The 23,815-nt window shown below is 40.8% G+C and overlaps 1 protein-coding gene across 4 annotated transcripts in view; it reads right to left on the reverse strand.

Moving 5' to 3' along the window:
- Positions 1-23,815, reverse strand: part of ppp1r12a (protein phosphatase 1, regulatory subunit 12A) — a 71,730-nt gene that overhangs the window by 23,197 nt on the left and 24,718 nt on the right. For 3 of the 4 annotated variants that reach the window (XM_074697856.1, XM_074697858.1, XM_074697859.1), the window contains exons 2-10: positions 21,301-21,431; positions 13,832-13,950; positions 6,914-7,073; positions 6,198-6,342; positions 6,037-6,111; positions 5,860-5,951; positions 5,610-5,767; positions 5,404-5,528; positions 2,456-2,680 (exon numbers count right to left, since the gene is read on the reverse strand). In XM_074697856.1, the coding sequence (XP_074553957.1) occupies positions 2,456-2,680; positions 5,404-5,528; positions 5,610-5,767; positions 5,860-5,951; positions 6,037-6,111; positions 6,198-6,342; positions 6,914-7,073; positions 13,832-13,950; positions 21,301-21,431 (1,230 nt within the window). The remainder of the gene's footprint in view (positions 1-2,455; positions 2,681-5,403; positions 5,529-5,609; positions 5,768-5,859; positions 5,952-6,036; positions 6,112-6,197; positions 6,343-6,913; positions 7,074-13,831; positions 13,951-21,300; positions 21,432-23,815) is intronic. The other variant, XM_074697857.1, reaches the window with a different exon arrangement.

A 23,815-nucleotide genomic window follows, 5' to 3' on the forward strand; every position in this document is an offset into this window, starting at 1 on the left:
TTGCATCAAAGAAGTTGAATTATTTCTATTTCAGTGTGCAACCACAGTAACTGTCACCTGCCTGTGTGACGTCTGCAAAGAGCAGAGAGAAAGCTGGCTTTACTTCAATGACTGTGAACAAAAATGAGCCGAATCATCCTGATTTTAAGCTTGTGTTTACGGTTTTTAATTCAAAACGAAAACTCAAGTGCAGGTGGTGTTTTTGATGCCACATCTGGCAGTCTTTGCAGATAAAATTCGCCAAAACACAGCATCCAATTAAACATCCTCATGATTTTATGCTTTGGCCTATCTGATGGCACAAGGGATGAGTCTAAAAGCAGAAATTCCACGAGGTCTGTGTCCCTTCTGTCTCTTGTAAATGTGTTAACTTTTTTGCATTTCAATTGCACAGCATGCTGAGTTGTGACGCATTATTTTGCAAAGAGCAAACCGAGAGGGACAGAAAGTCAAGCTCAGAATCAACATTAAAACATCTGGTTGATTGTCAGAATGAAACTTTCCCTGTTGACGTTCGGGATGGGCAATAATTTCTGAATACTCTAATAGTCATTAACACGAAAAAAATAAAAATAAATCATGTCACGATGGCTTTTATCCTGTCTGTGGTAGGTTGCAGTTTTATGTTGAATGCTGGAGCTTGTCATTACAATAAAACAGGTCAAGCAGCACAGGAACTTAGACACAGAAATAACTATTTTTTTTCCAATAACTTCTTGGCTCTACCTCCCAACATATTTTACAATCCCTGAAGAAAATTCACAAGAACAGCAGCTGTCAGTCTTTATTAAACGTAACATAAAGCCTCCTTTTTAACCTCTTTTAATTGATAAAAATAAAACTTTTCAGAAAGAAGAGGACATGTGAGAAACATTTTTGCCCATCCCTAGTCTATGTCAGATCGTAATTATCAGCAGGTTTGAGGTTTTGAGACGACAATAGAGACAAAATGTTGGTCAAGTGAGAAAGGCTCATTATTGGGAAGTGTGAGAAATTATGGGTCATATAGGTGTTGATGGATGAGGAAGGACAGAGCCAAACCACACAGATGTGCAGACTAATTGGTTGAATTCAACGTTAACACCAACTAATATCCTAAAAAAAAATATAAAAGAGCTTTCCAGGTGAGAAAATCTGTAAAAATTATATCTCTAGAGCCTTGTTATGATGATTTTTTCTCATTTATCTTGCTGTGTCATGAGCTGGTCTTAGGTTGGAGCAACTACTTTAAAACCATTATACACTCTTTATAAACAGTCACTGAAAACTCTGGATAAGAAACCAAGGAGCTTCCACTGTAACATCATTAAGAAATATGATTTGATGACCCTTGACAGTTTTCTTTTTCATGCAGAAATGTTTGATGAATAAACTAATTCATGGTCATGGTGTTTTACTCTACAGGAATAATCTAAAGGACACCAGAGCATCAGCAAGAGGAATCTGCTCAGTTAAACTTAGAAAAACTCAGTTCCTACCTACATTAGAGACGGTACAAGCCTCAGGGTTTTTAAAAGTAAACTGAGATTATGGCTTAAGGAGAAAAAAAATCATGTGACCACTGATTTAATCCTCTGCATCATTTGTGTCAAACTAGAGAAAATGAAATATGATTTTAAATGTATGATGGACTGTTGTTGAGTATACATTTTTATTTTATTTTTATTTTATTACCAACTGACAGTATCATGGGCAGTATTTTAAATCCTTTTAGATTTTTTATCCTTTGTTGTTTTGTTTTAATCCTTAATGTTTTTATTTTTATCAATGTTTTCCTTTCTTTTATTGGTGATGGTTCTTAGTCTTTCATATATTTTCATATTTTTCCTCACATTTCTCTTTTACCTCTTTTTCACTTCTTCTCTTCTATTTCTTTTTACTAGTTGCTTTAATGATTTAAAGCACTTTGTAACTATGTTTTGAAAAGTGCTATATAAATAAAGTTTATTATTATTATTATTATTATTATTATTATTATTTTCTAAATGTTAGTACGCTTGTTTTATCATTTGTGTTGTATGATTGTTTTACATCTTCCTGCCCAGGGACCACAGATGAAAATTAGCTCTGAAGCTAACTCTGGCTTGACATTTTTCTTGTTTCGGTGGTCCCTGTCAAATAAACGAATTAAAAATATACGTATATATAAGGTCAAAAACAGGTAAGACAGGGACTTTGTTTTAATGTCATGTCTCAAACTTGATATTTTTGCTAAGTAAGTGTCTAATAACATCAGTAATCACTCCCTTTTCTTGAACTTAGTCCTGTTTCACCATGAGACTGAGTCAGATTGTTTTATCGAGCTGTATATTGCTGATCCCTGCTCCTCCATAAGGAGTAAGAGCAGTAAGAGCAGAGAGTATCTGTGACTAACGTGGTTCATGACCTCCTGGAGGACAAACAGTCTCTGTGTCACACCACATAATTAAAACAATGATACCATGTGACAGCTGACCTTCTCTTTCTCCTTATTGTCCAGCGAGGAGGAGAGGCGAGGGCTGGAGGCCGAGCGCATCACCCCGGTCGTGTCCTTCTCCCTCTGAGCTTCTTTAGTGGCCGTGATCTCCGCTAACGCTCCGTAGCTGCCTGTCTTCCTGAGACCCAGCCGCCACGACGCTGGGGACTCGTCCTTCCTGTCGTCCTCCACTTTAGCTGGGACCTTTGCTGCAGGCTGAGTTACCTGAGGAGGAAGACGGCAAATTAACGCGTGATCATGATTTAGAAATATGTTCAGTGGGATGTCTGTGAGTGGCAGGAATATGTTAAAACAGTTTGACGCTTTGATTTTTTTATATGATGGCTTTGTTTTTGAGGTTTGCATGCTGGTTAAGAGGATCAATCACATTAAGAACAGCTCATAATCCAACCTTTGAGAGTTTAAAGGTCTGACAGTTTGAAAAGTCGGCACATGTAAAAAAACAAACTACAGAAACACGACAGGCAACCAGGAAAGCAAAGGAGCCACACGGACACACAGTGACGGTGCAGACTGTGACTAAAAGTGGAAACAGCATCACGGCGGGTTGATGAGTGAGAGTCAGCATCACCTGGATCAGACCACGGTGGTTAGACGGGGGGTGTTCAGTACTCTGTCAGTGCACAGGTGCATGTAAGGATGAGAGAACAACACCGGTGCACACCAAACGCCTCACCATAGGTTTTTTGGGCACAAGAGAAATGCCAGTTTTGCGCAAGCCTTGACGCCACAATGCAGGACAGCCGGGCTCCGCCACAGGCATGAGGGGGGAAATACAATCAGACTAAAGCCAACCAAGACAAGAGCCCGGGATGAGAAAGACGCAGAGACGGAGGGGAGGGCAGGGAGGATGAGACAGAGAAAAAGCCAGAATAAGACAGAAGCAGCAGCAGCAAAAGAAACACACTTGACAGCAAAGACAGGTTCTTTATCAGGCCTAGTCACACCACACAATGCTTACTGCCATCGCTGTTTGGTAGTTTTTAAATCAGGCGAGGTTAATGTTTGCTCACTCTGGTTAAGACAGAAGACATTGTGTTGTGTGAGGAGATCTAAGCCTCAAAGAAGGACTGAAACAGGATGATCTTTGCGAGAAAAGCAGCAGAAAGAGGGTCAGGAAGGAGGAGACAGAAAGATGGCCGCAGGAGTCTAAGCCAATATAACTTTTTCTCTGAGCTTTTTCAAAATGATTGATTAGGCCTGTCACAATAATCAATAAATCAATTAACCGAACAATAAATAAAAACGTCCTTGATAAACTGACACGTGCATGCATTTTTGTTTTCCTCCTATCTTTCGACCAAAGAGGCTGAATGAGAAGATGGCTCACTACGTCTATCTTTCCTAACATCGGGGTGCATAGGTTCTATAGCGGATTTATAGCGGAGTGAGCATCTGTCAAAAATGTGATCTTTGGGGTGAAGACGGGGCTGCTCGCACGTACACACGGAGAGCACGGAGAGCTGAAGCGAGCGTCCTGAGGGGTAAGGAGGAAACACACGCTAATATGAGTGATGGCACCAAAGATACGGTTCTTAAGCCGCCTGCCACAGTCCCAGTGTGGGAATATTTTGTTTTTTATCAGAATGAACAAAGTGTGAGCTCATGAACACCAACGAGCTGATATGTCGCATTTGTTTGAAAATAGTGGCGACGAAGAAGAAGAAGGGGAGGTGCAGCGGAGCCTTGTTCTTTGACAATCCGCTCTTACTGAGGCTTTCGGTCTGCAAAGTAAATAGAAATAAAAGCGCCAAATGGTGGCGCTCAAAGACAGCTACATTGCCAAAGAAATGCAGCCCTTCAATACGGTTGAAAGCCAGAAATGTTAAAAATGTTTGACAGACAGTACGGATTGACTGGGAAAAAGCACATGTTACAAACAATTCAGGAACTGTATAAACTCCCTTTTATTTAGGCTATAGTTTTTATTGTTTTTTTTGTTTGTTTTTTTGAGTTTTGATTTTTCTTTTAAGACAGGGTCTATGTTTTATTGTTTTTGATTAGTATTAATTATTTTCATTGACATGTATTTTTTTCTAAGAGTCATTTTCATTTTCATTGTATTTTTTCTTTCTTGTTTGTTAAATTTATTATATTTTTTGTTTAATTTATTTTATTTGAAAGATCCTGACCTTTTAATTACAATTAAATACTCTTACGAAATTAAAGTTTCTTGCTTTTGATATGGTGTACTCACTTTATTACCCCATTTATCATAATTACATCAATGAAAAAATGGAAAAAAAATCAAAATATTGACAATAATATCATTTATCGGCAACAATATTTTGCAAAATTTGTTATTGTGACAGGCCTATGACTGATTAACTGATTTAATTCAATAAAGCCTCAAACATGAGGTAATCATGGCACTAAATGCAGCAGAAACACCAACTTGCTTCACCTCAGCTGAATGCTTGGCCTCATTTCTCCAGCAGAGGGCAGCATACTCTTCAGTGGGAGAACACTGTCATGGAAAACCTAATTTTATCCCCTCCAAACCTCACATCCACTGCTCTTTCCTGACTCTGATGGGCTCAATGTGAGTGATAACACCATCCCAGATTTTAACCAATCATCTCACATGTGCATTGAGCTGTTAGTTTTGTTTAACACCGTTTAAATTAGGCTTTGAATGAGCTTTACATGCTCACTGTGCTGCAACATGAGGAGTAAATCAGATGCTTTTTTGTGAAGTCTGAACTAAAAACTCAAAGTGCAATCAGCCGACTGTGAAATTAGGTTTCAGTCGACGGGGAAAGAAGTCAATAGATTGTGTAGGTTGCTGATTTGTGTTTGTAATAGCGCCTTTGATTGGATCAGCGCTCACGTCGTCGGCTTTGTTTACGACCAATCAACCGTGGCTTATTTGAGTGACGTCTGCCAGCGCTGCGGCAGATGATAAATGATGATCCACCAGATCATACCTTCTTTACTGGTGAAGTGGGGGTCGTCACCTGGTTAGTTGGGCTTGCTGGCGAGGTCACGGTGATGGTGGCTGGAGCGGGCGTCGTCGTGCTGTTGCTCACAGATGCTGCAGGCTTGGTTTTGTCTGAAGGGAATAATCAAAAATGAGCTCCAGCTTCAGATAGGAACTAAAAATAACTCAAACGCCCACAGACACACACAATACCTGCTTCAGTCTCCGATTCTGAGTCTTCATCCTCCTCTTCCTCGCTGGAGCAGCTTGATTCGTCCTTCTTCCCCTCCTCTTCTTCATCCACCTTCTCCGGTTCTAAGGTTTCAATGCGTGGGGCGCTCTTTTCTGGCTCTAGCAGCAGCGTTTCTTTGCTGAAACATCACATCAGAGTTATTTCTGATTCTGAGGATGTTCAGGTCAACCTGTGGTTTCTCATCATCCCAGTTACGGTTCGTTAACTCACCTCTTGAGTGGTTTCAGTGATTGGTTGTTGTCCCCGGTGGTCGTCGTTTCGATTATAGGAGACTTTTTAACTTCTTTCTTGTCACCCATCAGCTGCAGCGGAGACAAACAGATATTTTTACAGGAGGAAAGGCGCAGCGTGTCGTCTGAAGCAGCTGCTGCGGCGACTCTGACTCACCAGGTTTTGTTTCTTCTGTAGCTCTTCTAAATATCCCAGAACGTCTTCATCTGCTACATCAAAAGCCGTCTGGCCCTGAGGAAGGAAATATCTTAAAGTTATATAAAATATGAGCAGGATTAGGCGCAATGACAGGATTTGTGACAGCGCTCATAACTCACCATTTTATTAATGAGGTCCATGTCACACAGATTCTCCACCAGTATCTTACAGGCCTCCTCTTTGCCCCAGTGTGAAGCTGCATGTAGAGGAGTCCAGCCATCATAGTCCTTAATATTTACATCATACCCTGCCTGGATTAAAAGCCTGCAGAGAGGAGGAAAACAAGAACAGTTTCTTTCAGAATTAGCAGCCTTTTCTGTTTCTGGGCTCTAAATTCTATGAACTAATCTTCCACAGGGCTGCCAGAGTCCAGGCTTTTAGAAGTGCGTCAGCGTTGTGGCCTCAGATCAGATTTATGAGATACAACCTCCAAACACGTGGACGCATAATCTGAAAATCTTAGTCATCCCTGAACAAGAGCAGGATGAGATTTGCAGATTTGAAGCACTGATGATTCAGCCGTGACGTGGAAAACTTTCTGATCTGTGTCTTTTACGAGGCAGTCGCACTAAACATGAGAGATCTTCGAGCTATCTATGGCAGCAGAGTGAACTGGCCGGCTTCCCAGAGCAGATGGACAGGCGGCTGAGGCTCCTTTCCTCGAGCTGTGGAGCCGCATTAAGAGCCCATAGGAGCTGTCAGAACAACACTTTGATGAGACGCAGGAACGGGAGAAACTGCGCTGCTTGGCCTCGACTGTCGTGGCTATAAATAGATTTTATGTCACGAATCAGAGAGCTTCGTCTTCTACCTGTGAAGTGAGAGCAGAGCTTACTTTAAAACCTCGACGTATCCCTTCGCAGCAGCCACGTGGAGCGACGTTCCTCCGGACTTGGCGTGCCGGACGTCCTGGATCTGCCCGCTGTTGAGCCACTGCCGGGCGTCCCTCAGCATTATCCGCTCCTCCTCTTTCCGGGCTGCCTCGATATCCACCCCTGGAGAGTGACAGGCGAGAGTGATACCGTTAAAAGTGGCACAAGAGGATTACCTGCTGCTTAGGAAGAAACTCGCTGTGACACTGAACGCTCACGGAGCAGAGGAACGACAGGAATGGGAATGTTTTGGATTGAAGACAAAGAAAGTATAAACTTTTACGAGTCTGAGGTGTGTGTTTCAGGCTCTGCAGAGTGAAAAAAGACATGAATTCATCCTGACAGCCTCTCTAAACACTAGAGGGAGTTGTTAAACACTTGTTCTGCCTCATTTTGTGCCAAAATCCTGTCAATTCCTTGGTGAAACATTTGCTGCAAACACACAGTCGGTTAAGTGGGTCAATATGTCTAAGCTATAAGCTGCATGTGGCGCGGCGGTGAAAACAGGCCAGTATTGTCTTGTTGACACCTGGCTGGAACACGAGACAGGGCTGACGTGCCGCGCAGCGCCGAGGAGTCGTCAGCTGAGCGTTAGCTGTGGTCGACTGAATAAACAGAGAGTGGAGAAGCGAAGCGGGGACGGAGCCAAAACTTCAGCTGATCTTAGAGGTTTTTTTTTCTACATCATCACTCACTTCCTGACACCACTAGAAAGGTCTGAGACCGCCTCAAGCTCTCGGCAGTGAAAGAGGACATCTGTGTCTCCAAGTTTGGCTGCAATGGAGGAGAAAAGGATGAGCTGGAGGAGCGCAAAGTGACGTGGTCAGCCTCAGAGAAGAGTATCCTTCAAGTCCAGGCTCAAAGTGGGCAGAGCGATGTTAAAAATCAGCCTTATTGAGATGATTTGTGAAGAGAGGTCAGAGAAAGTGAAACCAAATGGGAGGGGGATGACTCAGAGTCTGAGTTTATGTTGGACTGGAAACAGCCGTCACAGGAGCAGAAATTCAAACTTTGATATTAAAATATAACAAGAAGCGCTTTTTATTAGTTTCTTCTGAAGCAGCCTCGAGTACACACACACACACACAGCGTCTCAGGATTATCTGAGAGAGCAGGTAACACTCACTGATTAAAATCATTCTAATGAGAGATTACAGCTTCACTGTTTACATGTTGAAGAAAAAATCTGATAAAGACATGACCGTACATGCAGCATATATTTAATCTGAATTAAACCCTTTAACAGCTTTCCTGCAGGTTGAAAGTGTTAAAAATAGCTCCCTTCATCTGTTTCTGCTGTCGCTGACATCATTCTGCATAATGTGACACAAAGACAGTTCCTCTCCTCGCTTTCACGCCACAGACCACTCTCTTATCTATTTTGATAATTGAGGTGTTCAACAATCTCGAGTTCAACTTAAGTCTTTGGACCAGAAGTTGTTTTGGCTACAGCTTGAGTCACTTCGCTCTCGCTGTGTTTTGATCATTTATTGATGATAACAAAAGCTGAAATTTCATCACATCAACCAGGAAGAAACAACCTGATCATGTGAAGACACATGAAGTGTTTTTACTGTCATCAGGATGTAACATAACTACTGAAGTCTCTGTCTCCATCTCCACTTTACACGAAGGATGCAGGAAGATGAAGTTATATGTTAACTTATAAGGTCTTTGCACACTGAGTCTGCATTTTTTGGATCCGTAATCCGAAAAAAAAACATCATGCACACTGAATCTGATGCTTTTATTTTGTATTAATTGCAAAAATTTGCACTACAAGAAAAATGGAATCATCAAGCAATTGATCCTGAGCAGCGGCTTTCAGTATGTATGAGGTACGCGCGGCGTACACAAACACACTGTCACACACACATAAACACAAGTCTTCATTCATCATCTAAATATCGCCCAAAATGTGTAGAGAAAATATGTCAGAAAATGTGATGTTGCAAGTAGCCTACAGTGTCTTTAAAGGGTCAAACTACCCAAGAAACAAGCTGGCCGGATGCAAAAAAATGGAAAAAAAAATTGAACCGTTTCTGAGAAAAGTATCTCAGAGTGACTGTGCAAACAGGGTTGATATAACATGGGATCGAATTTATCTTTCAATGTGAGCAAGTTTCGCATGGAAAAAATGGACTCAACTTTTGAAGCAGATGACGTCAGTAAACACAGTAAAGTGAGCTCTGTGAGCAAAAAGTGGCTCAAAAACTGTTTTTCCTGAACCGAACATCCAATATTTTTCACTGCTCATCCTGTTCAGGGTTGCAGGAGGTTGGAGCTTATCCCAAAAGTCACTGGGTGCAAGGTGGGCAAACATGTACAGGTCTCTAGGCCAGAGACGGAGCCAGGATTTCAATTTTGGGTCGGCCTTAAATTACAAAAGTTAGTAAATAACTATAACTAGATATAGATCAATTATTGTTACTAAGTATACTTTAAAGCAGAATTGGTTGCTTTATTATCCTTAAATATTGGATGAAATTTTAGTGCATCAGTCGGCAATGGCTGTCAGTGGTATCAGCCAAAGAGTAGTGCTGTAGCACACCAATGGATTGTAGGCTGTAAGAGCAGGAACATCAGTCATCAACTAAAGATCAAAAAAGACAGAAATCTACAGTCTTTCCCAAAATCATCCTCTAGTCCTAACAGTATAACACGAGGCTGAATGAGTCAAAACTTTTTACCAACAGGCTAAAAATTGCCAAACTTGGTTCGTTTTTTAAAAAACAGGGCATCAAACCATAAAAATAAGCGTAACGTGACAAAATGTTATAATATTCCCCTTTAAAACCAATCTAAAAATAAATAAATAACAAAAAAATCTTTTAAAGAAAAGTTTGAGGTGTGCCTGTCGGAAAGTGGGTGGGCCTGGGGCTGCTGGGCCCACCCATGACGCCGCCCCTGCTCTAGGCTATCAAGGGGTTCACATCAAGAATAAGGCAAGGAAGGAGGAAGCCATGCATCCATGAGGAGACAATGTAAACTGCAAAGAAAGCCTCCTGCAAAAATCACCCAAAAAATCCAAAAATCTCAATTCTTAGATCTGAATTGTATATATTCAATATCAGATCCCTGAAGTGTTAGTCTTTAAAATGAATCCAAATCACTTTCAGTAACAGAATCAGTCTTGACAACTTGAAACCCTTCAGTAACTAAATGAACACCAGTATCCTTGAAGCAGTTGAGTTAATATAGACGATGGGAGCCAGCCAGGTAGGCCGACGTCCTGTGATCTCCTGGGAAGCAGCCGACACTGTGCTCTATAAAAAGCAGAAAGCCTAATGGCCTCTAAGTAGGACTACGGATTGAGAGCGGAGTGGAGGAGTTGGCAGCGAGTCAAAGCGGAGATTTTTGAAGAGAACAGCACACAACAGATGGAAAGCTCCCTGATCGTATGGATACAGCAGGTGAAATGAAGGAAGCACAAGGAAAAAAGTTACAGAGTTTAAAGAAAAGTCAGAAAGAGTTAATATTAGCTCAGAGGACACCATCGTCACTCTAAAAACATCTGTTGGTGTCCACCTTCAGTCTATCACAGGGACAACAACAGGCCTCACAGGCAGCTGATGGAGGAGGGAGGGAGGGGGAGGCTGGCAGACGGGCTGTCCGGTCATTTGACCCAATCAGGGTCAAGCAGAGCATCTTGAGGTTGTTCCCGCAGAGGGGAAACCGTGGTCACTCACTAATAAGTTTAACCCCATGACTGGTGTCTCTTTGAGAGGAGAAAATCACATTACAAACATACAGAAGTGTTACACAACAACTCGTTGCATAATGCTGCACTTCGCATCGAGAACTGAGCAGCGGATTGTCTGCAGCTGCCCCCGAGGCCGGGATCAGTGCAGCTTCGCTCTTCACAGGAGATTTATCCCCAAAAAGCAGATTTATGGAGCAGTCTGCGATTCATGAATAAATACATACGAGTACATAACGTCCACATGCTGGAAAAGTATTAAAAGTTTGGCTCTGAAGTCCAGGGGGATGATAAATGAAGATGTACTTTTGGGTCTTCATCGGTTAGGGATGGATCTTAGAGGAGGCAGCGCATCTATCAGGCGTCAGCAAATCAAAGCCGACAGCAGCCGGTGGCAGAGATGCTTCGGGTTCAGGATGGTACGAGTCGCACAGTTGTTACATAACACCACGATGAAGAAGAAGATGAAGAAGAAGAAGAAAAAGACAAAGAAAAAAAGAAGAAGACGAAGAAAAAGAAGAAGACGAACATGAAAAAGTACAAGAACAAGAACAAGAATAAAGAGAAAGAGGACAGGAAGAAGGTGACTTAGAAGACGAAGAAAATAGAGAAGAAAAAGAAAAGGAAGAAGAAGAAGTCAAAGGACAGGAGGAAGACGAAAAAGAAGAAGTTGAAGAAAAAGAAAAGGAAGAAGAGGACAGAAGAAAAAGGAGACAACAAAGGAGAAGAAGAAGACAATAAAGAAGAGGAAGATGAAGTAGAAGATGAAGGAGAAAATGGCAAAGATCACGACAAAGAAGAACAAGAAGAGGAAGACAGCAAAGAAGACAATGAGGAGGAGACAGCTAAAAATGAAGACTAAAAAGTAGACGAAGAAGACAACAAAAACAAGAAGAAGAAGAAAATGAAGGAGGACAGGAAGAAGCTGACAAAGATGAAGAAGAAGAAGATAAAGAAGAAAAGGAGGGAAAAAAAGGAACAGGAAGAAGACGACAAAGGACTGGAGGAAGACGACAAAGAGGAAGATGAAGGAAAATAAAAAGGAAGAAGAAGACGAAGAAGGACAAGAAGACAACAAAGAAGAAGAAGAAGAAAACAATAAAGAAGATAATGAAGAAGAAGACTTAAAAATGAAGACTAAGAAGAAGTAGACAAAGAACAACAAAAACAAGAAGACGAAGAGAAAGAAGACAAGGAAGAAGAAGGAGACAAAGAAGAAGAAGAAGAAGAAGAAGAAGAAGAAGGAGACATAAAAGAAGAAGAAGAAAACAAAGAAGAACAAGAAGACGAAGAAGAAGAAGAAAAAGAAGGAGGACAGGAACAAGGTGATCAAGAAGACGAAGAAAACAGAAGAAAAAGAAGAAGTAAAAGAAAAGGAAGAAGAAGAAGTCAAAGGACAGGAGGAAGACAAAAAAGAAGAAGACGAAGAAAATGAAAAGGAAGAGGAAGAGGAGGAAGAAGAACAAGAAGACAACAAAGAAGGAGAAGAAGACAATAAAGAAGAGGAAGATGAAGTCGAAGATGAAGTAGAAAATGGCAAAGATCACGAAAAAGAAGAACAAGAAGAGAAAGACAGCAAAGAAGATGATGAAGAAGAAGACAGCTAAAAAAAAGAAGACTCAGAAGAAATACACAAAGAAGACAACAAAAACAAGAAGACGAAGAAGAAGACAAAGAAGGAGATATAGAAGAAGAGGAAGAAGACGATTAAGAAGAAGATGGCAAAGAAGACCAAGACGACAAAGAAGATGAAGACGACAAAAAAGAAGACAACAACAAAGAAGGAGAGGACAAAGAAGACTAAGATGGCGTGAAAGAAGATGACTAAGAAGAAGAAGACGAAAGAAGAAGAAGACGAAGGTGCTCAGTGTCTGAGCTGCAGTCTGAGGGTAAATATCACCGGATGCCAAAAACTTCAAACAGTCAGTAAGTCTACATTCAGCTTCAGATACTGGACTATGAGATTGAAATGGGTGTAAACAGCTTAGTCAGACTGAGATCGGACTGAGCCACCGACACACCTCGATAATGTGATTGCTATCAGACCACAGTTGGATTTGGCATGACTTGGTTGTTCCCTCTTTGGGTGGACCAAAACTATTTTGATATGCAAGCAACTTTGCTGATCAAAAAAGGACACAGCGCCACCTATCGAAGAGGAGTGAGATGTTCTCAGCTAGAAGTCTGATTCTCTTTGCTGCATATGTAGACAAGACTAGATACAACTATTTCTCGACCTGGAGTTGTTGAAAGTTAATGATGTAGCAGCTGTGACAGAGGGTGGAGCAGATACACACACAGCAGGCAGAAAAAGTCACCTGTTGGAGCTGAAGACTGCAAAACAAATCAGAATCAGCTCAAGTGAAGACCATTGCTGATTTATTGCTTGGTGTCACTGCAGGATGTTTGCACTCTTTTGTGTCATATTTACCTGTTGTTGACACCTTTAAACATTGTAAACATTTCTGTTACTGATGATGTAAGCTGCATCAGCAACACTTAAACTAACAGCTACCTTTTTAGACGCACAGTTTAAGTTTTATCGTGGCAGTAAAAGCAGCATTCCTGTCTGCATGCAAGCACCACACACCTGTAGTAAAATCTGTGGATGTAAAGCTGCTAAACGGTGCCACATAGAAAGCAAAGCTAGCAGGGCTTTATTAGTGAATATGAGCTGAGGAGCACCCGTCTGGCCCCGAGCCAGTTAACACGTCTATGCCTGGCCTCTCACCGTAGGGGAGGGCCTTTCATCATCTCAAGAATGCCCCGGCTTTGCTCGGCCAGAAATAGAAAGACTCGACTTTTCAGTTTGGAGTCATCACATGAGAGCGCACAGACACAGCTGGATCACCTTCCCATGTTATGTAAGTTTTCTTTAAGTGAGTGGGTGGAAAACAGGCGGTAACTGATGCTCAGCGAGGGCTCGGGCTCTATTTGACAACAAAGTCATACATGCGTGAAATACACACAGGGGCCCTGGCAGAAACGCCACCGTGCACACGCCAGAAACATCACGTGTGTTGATCTGATTTAGCTTGTTTCATGTTAGCACAAAGGGCTACTTTTTAGAGACTAGATATTCATCAACAATTAATTTACAGGTTAATAACAGCATGCTTATATGAATATAGCATTTTCAGATTGTCCAAAAACAGAGTTTCAGATGGCTTTAAGTCTGTACCTTGTCTGTTGATCTCATTCTGTAGGAGCTCCTCCATCGCCTCCTCTTCAGCGATGTCCAGCGGAGTCTCACCTTCACTGTTAACAACACCTACACTGGCACCCTGGCTGATTAGATACCTGCAAAAAAACACAAGAACAAGAAATGAATTAGGGCTAGAACAATATGCTTTTCTCCTGATTCAATTCTTTTATGATTTTGGGATGCCGATTCAATTAAGAGTGCACTTCTCCGATAGTTCAGATTTTTGTGATTTTTAGTTTAAATTTTTTAACACCAGACCAAGTGAAGAAATTAAAAGGTGATGATAATTTCTACAGACTATATCAAGAGCCACATTTTCCCCAAAAAAACACATCACATATGAGTCATTTTTTAGAATTTATTTAGGGGCTCTGACATCTCAACTTTTTTCCAACTCAACTCATAAAAACAGACAAAAAAAAGACTTAAATTTGAAGAGTGAAATCAATTTTTAAACAAAAATAAATCGTGATTTAAAATCTTTAAACAAAAAATCCCAATGTTACAATACATCAATTTTTTTTCTCCCATCCTTAAAATTAATGTGAGCAAAAATAATTCACAAGGCTTTAACTGTTTTTGCAAAAGTGCACCCAAAAACATACCATTGAAATGCATGATACGGTGAAATTAAAAAAGCATGATTACTTATCAGGGCTGAAAAATGAATGTAATGTAATAGACAGTAATTTTCAAATCACAAAGGCTGCAATGAAAAAAAAAAAAAAATTAAAGTGCATTTAAAAAGTGTAATCCACACGTTTACATACTTCAGGGGTTGAGCCAATTTTTTTTTTATTTGTATTTCTGCACTTTAGTTTGTGTTTTGTTACTAGTAAGAGATCAGTAAGATTTTTATACAATTAATGTTTATGTTCGCACAGTGTTTCTTTTTAATTAAAAAAAAAAAAACACCCCACATGTTGACATATTCCAGTGGTTGAGCCAAAAAAATTTTTTATTTATATTTCTGCGCTTTAGTTTGTGTGAGATTCCTTGAAGAGTGGATTCATATTTATTTTTCAGATTATAATTCATACCAGACATGTTGTTCTGCAGTGCTTTGTTCCTCTCTCTGATTTTAGTTAAGGAAATTAATGATAATATTATCACACGTCTACAAGGCTTGAAGTTAAATCAATCAGTCAATATTCTGTTGTGATTCTAGTAGTTAAATAAAGATAGGCTATTTTTGTCATTTCATGCATCAATTCATCAAACATAGAACATAACCCCATCCAAAAGAAAAAAAAAAAAATTACACGCAATTAGCAATTAGATTATTTCCCAAAATCGTTCAGCCCTACTACTTATGCAGAGAATTCAACTCTGCTAGCTTGCACCTAATGCTTCCTGCAAGTTATGATTATCTTTATGAATCTTGCAAGACTGAAGGTCCAGCTTATACCTGTGTATGCACAAGATGATCAACAGAACGAAAGATGCCTCTGATATAAAAAAAGTCAGATTCAGGCACTGAAAAACAGATTGTAAAGGAGATAATATTTATAAAAAACTGTTTCTAGTATAAAAACTAAATCTGCATGCTCGTTTTTGTACCCAAAGCTCTCTAAAGTATGAAAAGTACCGTGTTTATTTACTTCCTTCAAGTGAAGAGGAAACGGTTAAAAACAGGAGCAGCGTTGTATTGTTCTTGGGTCAGTGCCAGCATTATTCGACTGCCTCAGTCTGCCTCTCCTGTTCAACCAGTCACATCTTTTAACACCTCTAGGCCAACTTAAATATATTCTCCAATTATTTTAATCACATAATTAATTCCAATAACTTCCTGCATTATCTGCGGTGAAACTTTAATTTGTTCCACTTTGCATTTTTCCTGCAAAAGAAAGCCCAGGGACATGTTTTTATTAGTATTCTCCAAAAACTTTAAAGTTTTGACAAATGTGAGGTTAAGTGTTTCACAGGTAAAACAGTAAAAGGTAAAACACATTTCATACATGAACAAATAACTGCTAATGTCAAAACTCCTGGAAGTCAAGTTAAACGATTCGTTGAAATGTCAGAGGGTCTTCCTGAGGCTGTGCAAACATTCGACAGCCACACCTGCACATAAAGACGGGGAGGAGTGGCACAAATCCAGACAGCTTTATGGCGAGGGTTGTTTACTACACGGTGATGTTTGGCACTAAACTACAGCCCAGTTCCGGTTGTAGCCCGGCAGCTTCATTCACCGATACCAAAACTCTGCTTTAAAGAAAACTCAGATGAAGTCGACAGTGTTGCATGAGGAAGCAGTTTCAACACATTAGTCCTCTGTTATTGTTTTACCCCCAGCTTGAATTTAATATCTTGGATCTACTAACAGCAGCATTCATTCCAGAGCCCCTCTCATTGGCAGGAGTTGTCTTGAGGAGTTTTCTGCTTACAGTGAGAGTTTTACTGGCTTTATTAATGAAACTTACAAAGAAAATGTGGAAAACAAACCCTAAAAATTCCTGCATTAGCTGCAACCTCAAAGCTGGAAATCAAACAGTCAGGAAGCACGAGATAAACTACACAAGTTAAAAGAAGACGCCATGGTGGCTTTTCATTTGCGTGAGACTGTATAAGAAAAAGATCTCGCCAAATTTTTAACAATCTGCAGGATTTGATCTCCTCCTGTACTGTTGTCAAAAAAGCTGACATACAAAGAGCTGTCTCTTCTTGATTTTGATTGGTTGATGAAAGAGAAGTGACTTTAAGAGCATGCCTGTAGCTGTGTTTCCATTATACCTAGACTTAGGCCTGTCACGATAATCAATAAATCAATTAACCGAACGATAAATAAAAACGTCCTCGGTAAGTTTGCCAGCCTCGATAAACTGACACGTGCATGCATGTTTGTTTTCCTCCTCTCTTTGGACCAAAGAGGCTGAATGAGAAGATGGCTCACTACGTCTATCTTCCCTAAATTTGGGGTGCATAGGTTCTATTGCGGATTTAGTGGATTTATAGCGGAGTGAGCATCTGTCAGAAATGCGACCTTTGGGGTGAAGACGGGGCTGCTCGCGCGTACACACGGAGAGAGCTGAATCAAGCGTCCTGAGGGGTAAGGAGGAAACACACGCTAATATGAGTGATGGCACCAAAGATGCGGTTCTTAAGCCGCCTGCCATAGTCCCAGTGTGGGAATATTTTGTTTTTTATCAGAATGAACAAAGTGTGAGCTCATGAACACCAACGAGCTGATATGTCGCATTTGTTTGAAAATAGTGGCGACGAAGAAGAAGAAGGGGAGGTGCAGCGGAGCCTTGTTCTTTGACAATCCCCTATTACTGAGGCTTTCGGTCTGCAAAGTAAATAGAAATAAAAGCACCAAATGGTGGGCGCTCAAAGACAGCTACATTGCCAAAGAAATGCAGCCCTTCAATACGGTTGAAAGCCAGAAATGTTAAAAATGTTTGACAGACAGTATGGAGTGACTGGGAAAAAGTACATGTTACAAACAATTCAGGAACTGTATAAACTTCACTGGAAATCTACCAAAAGCGGCTTCTGGACAAGACAGTTATAGCGTCACCAACAGGCCTGGCATGGTTACTACAGCATTTTCAATCCCTCAGCGTTTCTGTGTAAACTTGTTTTCCGATGAAACGTTGTCGTGTAAACAGGGCCTAAAAAGTTTTACCCCTTTACTTCAAATCATGTGATGTACAAAATAAAATCCCTCGTAACCAATATAAGCCTTTAAATTCACACCTCACCCACAGCTTCTTGATGACTTAACCCTTCATAATTTTGTCTCCCATCAGCACAAATCCAGAATCTTTTTAACTCGTTCAACAACTCCACTTCAGCTGCTTCCAATTACATCTGCGGTGAGACTCAGGCCCTTCTCATTAGGCCGACACACCACTTGAAACAGGCTCAGGCTTACGACTTCCCCCACACATGGCATCTGACTGACTGCAGTCACGTTTCAGACTTTTATATCCTCTTGATTGGACTTTCTATCCAGCCTATTTTAGGTCAGCTTCACTGGGTTTGATGGGCTTTGTGGCGTGGACTCCCCTCTGTGGGATTCTTAACCAATCCTGGCATTAAGCGGCTGCGGTGACACCAGGGTCTTTAGAGTTCCTGTCGCTGTGAAATGAGGATGCTGGGATTAAAACGGGTCCACTGAGAGTTCACCGCCCACATCAGGTTGCAGAGTTTCTCTCTATGACATGATGTCTCCATTAGTCACCCATAGCAGGCAAGCCACTTGACCTTTTCACTCAGTGTGTGGCAACAAAAAACTTATTGTTTGCTGTAATACTAGCCCAGGCTGAGGTTGTGTTCGTATGCACCGCTGGAATCAGACTTTCTGGGTCTGAGAAGTAAACAACACTGAAATCTCTCTGGTTTGTGGGAACATTTTGTTGACAAAGAAGCTAATTTCTTTGCATCACTGCTCAAAAACGGTGGTCGGAGATTCAGATATATGTTTAGGGTTAGGAGAGTGGTCCAACAAAGGGTTGGTACTTTGTTGGAATCATGGAAAAGGAATTCAGAATCATTTTCAGGATTAAGACCAGCCTTGAGAGGATCTCTTTCTTTCTGATTTTTAAAAAATGGGTTTATCAATACACAGATCATTCACGTGACAGAAAAACACTTAAACTCAAAGTTGCAAAAACAGCACTGGGAAAAGGAGGTGACCAGAAATAAAGTGTTTTTATGCTCAGGAACTCAATGAACTTTCATTAATGCCATGCTCTGCAGAGATTTCTGGTGGAAAATTCTGATTTGTTTTTTCATTTCTGCAGATAAGTCCTGAAAATTAAGTGGGATTTCATGGGCCATATTCATATATTTTGGCATTATTTGAGTTTCTGTTCTGTTTGGTCATTTGGCCCTAGAAGACCTGAAAACAAAAAGTTTCTGCAGCATTTTTCTTCATCAGAAATTTTCCTTTACTTGTGGTTAATGTTAGCTTTATCTTCTGAGTCTGTAGTCCTCAAAAGTTTGTCACTGTCATCCTTTCTTTCTTTTTGAATCTTTTCAATGCCTATCCTTTAAATTAAGATGTGAAACAGCCCAAAAAAATCATTTTTTAAAACAGTGCTAGCTTGCATCAAAAACTGATGCATTTTTTGCCCTCATTTTCTCAGTGAGAACACCTTAAGTGGAGTCTGTTTTTTTGATGCACCACTAGCCTTCTCACTAAATAATTATTTAACTTAAAGTGATACTTCGGGATGGAACAAGTTGGGTCCTATCACAAGGTTTAGGGCAGAAATTACCCCTACAGCAGTGTTTTTGTGCAGAAGAAGCCCAAACACCCCCTCCCTGCTCGTCAGCCGGTTTCCTCTGCACTCAGACGGGGCCATTTTTTACTTGACCAAAAACACAAATAAACGGACTCCCACAGAAAAAATCTGATATGGGTCTGCATTCACGCTTTATTTGGAGAATTTTCAGCGCGTTACTTTCACACAAAAACACCACTAAATAAGGCTCTAGTTCTCATCGTGTCGTAAAACAGTGCTACCTCCGCTGCAGAGCCACAGCTGGCTACGAGGCGCTCGCCGCTCAGTGTATCAGTCCAGTGCAGCGTGCCAAAAATAAACAAACGCAGGTAGTCTGCCAGGACGAAGAGACACGATGAGAACTAGAGCCTTATTTAGCGGTGTTTTTGTGTGAAAGTAACGCGCTGAAAATTCTCTAAATAAAGCGTGAATGCAGACTGATATCAGATTTTTTCGGTGGGAGTCAGTTTATTTGTGTTTTTGGTCAAGTAAAATATGGCCCCGTCTGAGTGCTGAGGAAACCGGCAGAGGAGCAGGGAGGGGGTGTGGTGCAAGCGCTCTGGGCTTCTGCTGCACAAAAACACTGCTGTAGGGGTAATTTCTGCCCTAAACCTTGTGATAGGACCCAACTTGTTCCATCCCGGAGTATCCTTTAAGCATAGTAATACCACTCTTCCGTCGTACCGATTTATGTAAAATCAAACGATACAGTGTTTAGGTACCTAAATGCATCCTTGTGACTGTGAGGGAGTGGAAGAGAAGTTGATTTTCCATGCTGGACATGAACACAGCATTGATAGGTTACATGAATAAATACGTTAAACTGAAAAATATATATTTTATCATTAAATAAATTAATATTTTTTACCACAAACACAAAAAAGTACAGAAAGTTGGTACCGTTGGGCACTGGTACTGGACATCTGTACTGCGTTGCTTCAAATGTGAAATGTGTCAACAACAATAACCAAGGTCTGTGCTGTGGAGTAACTAACCACACTGTTTTTCTTAGGTCATAATAGCTGACTAACGTAAAGACATGATTCTGACAAGATTGTTTTTATATCACTACATTGAACAGAAGCAAATATGATGCACAGATTAAAATGAACTAGAAACAAACACTGCTAAGGAAAAACAAAGGATTAATGGGAAAACTTCTATAACCTTTCACCAGTAAACACCAGTGAGATTTGCTTTGAAACCGAGGTGGGGAGTGCTGCCTGAATCCTTATAAACCCCCTGATTTTCATATCGTATCACAACCTTTAATGCCACGTGTTTATCTCCCTGCAGCTAGCTGCATTTGTCATTTTTGGGAAAACCTCAGAGGAGGTTAAACCAGCAGCCAGGTTCCTGTAATGTAACTCAGAAGTAAAGCAGGTCACAGCACACTTCCAATATGCTGAACAATGAGAACAGCTGAGCCCCCTCAGCTCCCTTTAGCCTGTTTAAATATCCTCAGATAACATCTCTGTGTTGTGTTTGCTGCTCTCAGAGCTGTCTTCTTACCTGAAAAGGACTAGAGGCAGGACGGTGCTGTAGAGCACTCTTAGATCTACATACCAGATAAAGGGGTATGACAAAGATCTGCCCATATTTGATTACATCATTTTTAACAACATGTGTCGAAGATATCAGATGGGCTGATGCTGAGCTGAGAAATACAAGACTGGGCTGCACGACACAAATACTATCTCTACAGTAATAACGACATGTTTGGGCCCAAAACGGCACATTAATATGGTTTGAACTGATTTTTAGAGAGAAACAATGCAAAAAAAGGGATTCTTGCAAAAAATTCCAGCTTTTTTTCTTTTTTTCTTTGGCATGCTGGCTGAAAAAGGATAATCTCTTTTTGCACGGTAAACAGGCCTGATTAGACATCTAAATCCACCTCTATTTAGCTCAAGTATTTGCTTATAAAGCTGCACTAGGTCAGGCTCAGAGTGCATCAATGCTGCTGGATCTGTAATAAAGACAGGGGTCACGAATGAGAGTGCACAGAGGCGACAGGAGCACAGCCCTGATGTCACCTGTGGGGACTTTAACCTTGCAGACTCTGCTGCTCAGACGGCACATTTGAGACTGTAAAGTGTTGCAATGACAAAGACAAGAGATGCTTCTGAGAATAGGCCAGATAAAACAGGGTGAGATTGCAGAAGTGAGCTTGATGAAACTGATACCACCGTTTCTCAGAAGCTGAAGACTTACTCTGCAATGTCTAGGTATCCGCAGGAGGCTGCAGCGTGGAGGGGGATCCAGCCCTCATTGTCAGGCTGGTTGATGCTGGCTCCGTGCTCCACCAGGAAAGTCACCATGTCAACGTTGTCGTCTATGCATGCCTGAGAGGAAACAGAGAGACAGAGAGGCAGGGTAAGGTCACTGGAGAAGCTGGAAATGCAACCTGCCCTGTACGTGCACATATGCGCTTATGTCAGTGTCTGATAGGACGCCACGTGCGTCCAGAATCGTCAGGGAATTTTGGCAGCCGGAGCATTCCCAAAATGCCGGCACATAGCAGGGGAGCTTTAAATGCCACATAGCATAGCATTGCTGCTGGAGGCTGTGCCTGTGTGCTTTATATATACTTTCTGCAAACCCTATCTGCTTGAATCGCTTCCAAATGCTGCTTGAACTTCACTGAAGTCAGCTCTGCACATTAGCCGGATGTTTCCTCAAGAGTGATAAATCGAACCACAAACACACACGCACAAACATGCTCTCTTCTCTTTCATTAGGAAGCAAATGAATCACTCAGTAAATCCACATCAGACGCAGAGCATCAGTAAAACAGAAATTTGTCAGTACATGAGTTTGTTTCCTGTAATTAATCCTGATTAGGACCTGTCTACTGATCTAAGGACAGTCTGCTTGTTGAGGGAAGATGATGTTCCTGCTGAGGGAGATGTCCTTCACGGGCACATCATTTGTGAGGAAGGAAACTGGAGCAACGGCAGGACTCTCTGGAGTGCTGCTAACTGGAGCGTTTAAGTCTTACATATTCTGTCTGCTGGTTTGTCTTTCTGTTTCTCTTTCTATATCATTCTCACTTCCTGTGGTTGAGTAGCTATATGTCAGTTTAGCCAGCCACAGCCTTCCCGCAACTTTATCTACATTTGTAGATCAACACTGACAGACCACACCAATCTACAAAAACATGTCATCTGTGACTGTTTACATCCAGGTAGTAGATCTTCACAGCAGGCTTATGATACATATTTTATCATATTACTTGATAAAACATGAAAAATTTTGCACATAATTTGGTTATGATGCATATAATTAAAGTTCCTACCTAGGACAGTGGATAAAGACGGAAACAAGGTGAGAGTGGGGTTGCGCTAATGTTGCAAAACTTTGGGCGTAGATGGCCCATAGCAGTCTAGGTTGCGCCCCATGAGGTTAACAGCCTGTTTCCTGCATTTCATTCCCCACTCCCACTCTGTTTCCATCTCTATCCACTGTCCTATCCTCTCCTCTTCGATTAAAGGCATGAAAAGCCCCCCCCAAAAAATAAATAAATAAAAAACTTGAGCGAAACCTAGACGTCTTTGCTCAAACTGTTTTTATTGTTCGGCTTTATTCAAAGATGAGATTCACGCTCAAACTTTTTTGAATTTATTCTTGACTTGAACGTTTCTATTTTTAATTAACTGATTATTTTGGCTGTATTTAAAGCTCCTGTGAGGAACTTAAAGTTTGTGTGAAATTTGGTGCCCCCTCTGGACAAGGTAGGAATATTCACTTCTTACTTCTTGTGTATATTAAGTTTTGTTTTCTGTCACTAAATCTCATCCTTCATTACTTAAGATGTCTTTCAAGCATGCTGTGAATCACATAACCTGACACTTACCCTGCGACAACAGTTACAGACATATAGAATAACTTTATGAGAATAATCTAACCATCCTTTTATGGTCTTGTATGCTTCTGAAGTTCATAAGGAAGCATAAATGATGATTTCAGTTGGTTTCATTAGCATCTTTAAAACTCCTCCAACAGGAGCTTTAAAGAGCTAATGAATTATTTTATACAGATTTAATCATTTTATTACCAGCACAGAAATATTGTACATTTTTTCCCCATTTTGGATGAAATTGTTTAGAACATTTGTTCCAAAATGCAAAATAAGAATTATACTTCACATTTTTAATTGTAAATATTTTAAAACTAACCCAAATGTAACTGATAATGGAGTTAAACAGAAATCGATAGCGTCTTTCAGTGAGAGGTAGATCATTTAAGATCCTCTGACTCATACTGTGGGAGGTGTTGTAGATTTTCCTCCATTAAGATGCAGAATTCTCGACAGGGTGGGTGTACGGTGGGTTTCCATTTTGCATAAAGATAAACAAGACTTTGTTACACAAACCTGCATTTTCAAGTATTTATTTTTACAACACCTGAACTGTTTGATATTACTGCTTATATTACACCCTTATGGTTTTTAGGAACAATTCCAGCCACTGGGCATTTATCATTCAGTACATCATCTGGAGGATCATAAATCTGAATAACTGGGTTTTGTTATTAGTGCATAGAAATATCTAAAACATAGGTTGCATATCTTCAGTGCGCACCGAGGGACACAGCAGCTTTTCTTGGCCTCACACCGATGAGGGAGCAAGCTGTCAGAGAGGTCAGATTTCTACTTAACAACCAAAACAACACGGCCAAGGAACTGCAGCGAGGGAGAGCCTGCATTGCCCTTTTTATTCAGGACACA

The sequence above is a fragment of the Halichoeres trimaculatus genome, unplaced genomic scaffold (assembly GCF_033239565.1).
Source record: "Halichoeres trimaculatus isolate MK-OKI-2021-1 unplaced genomic scaffold, fHalTri1.1 fHalTri1_scaffold_21, whole genome shotgun sequence".
Taxonomy (NCBI): Eukaryota; Metazoa; Chordata; class Actinopteri; order Labriformes; family Labridae; genus Halichoeres; species Halichoeres trimaculatus.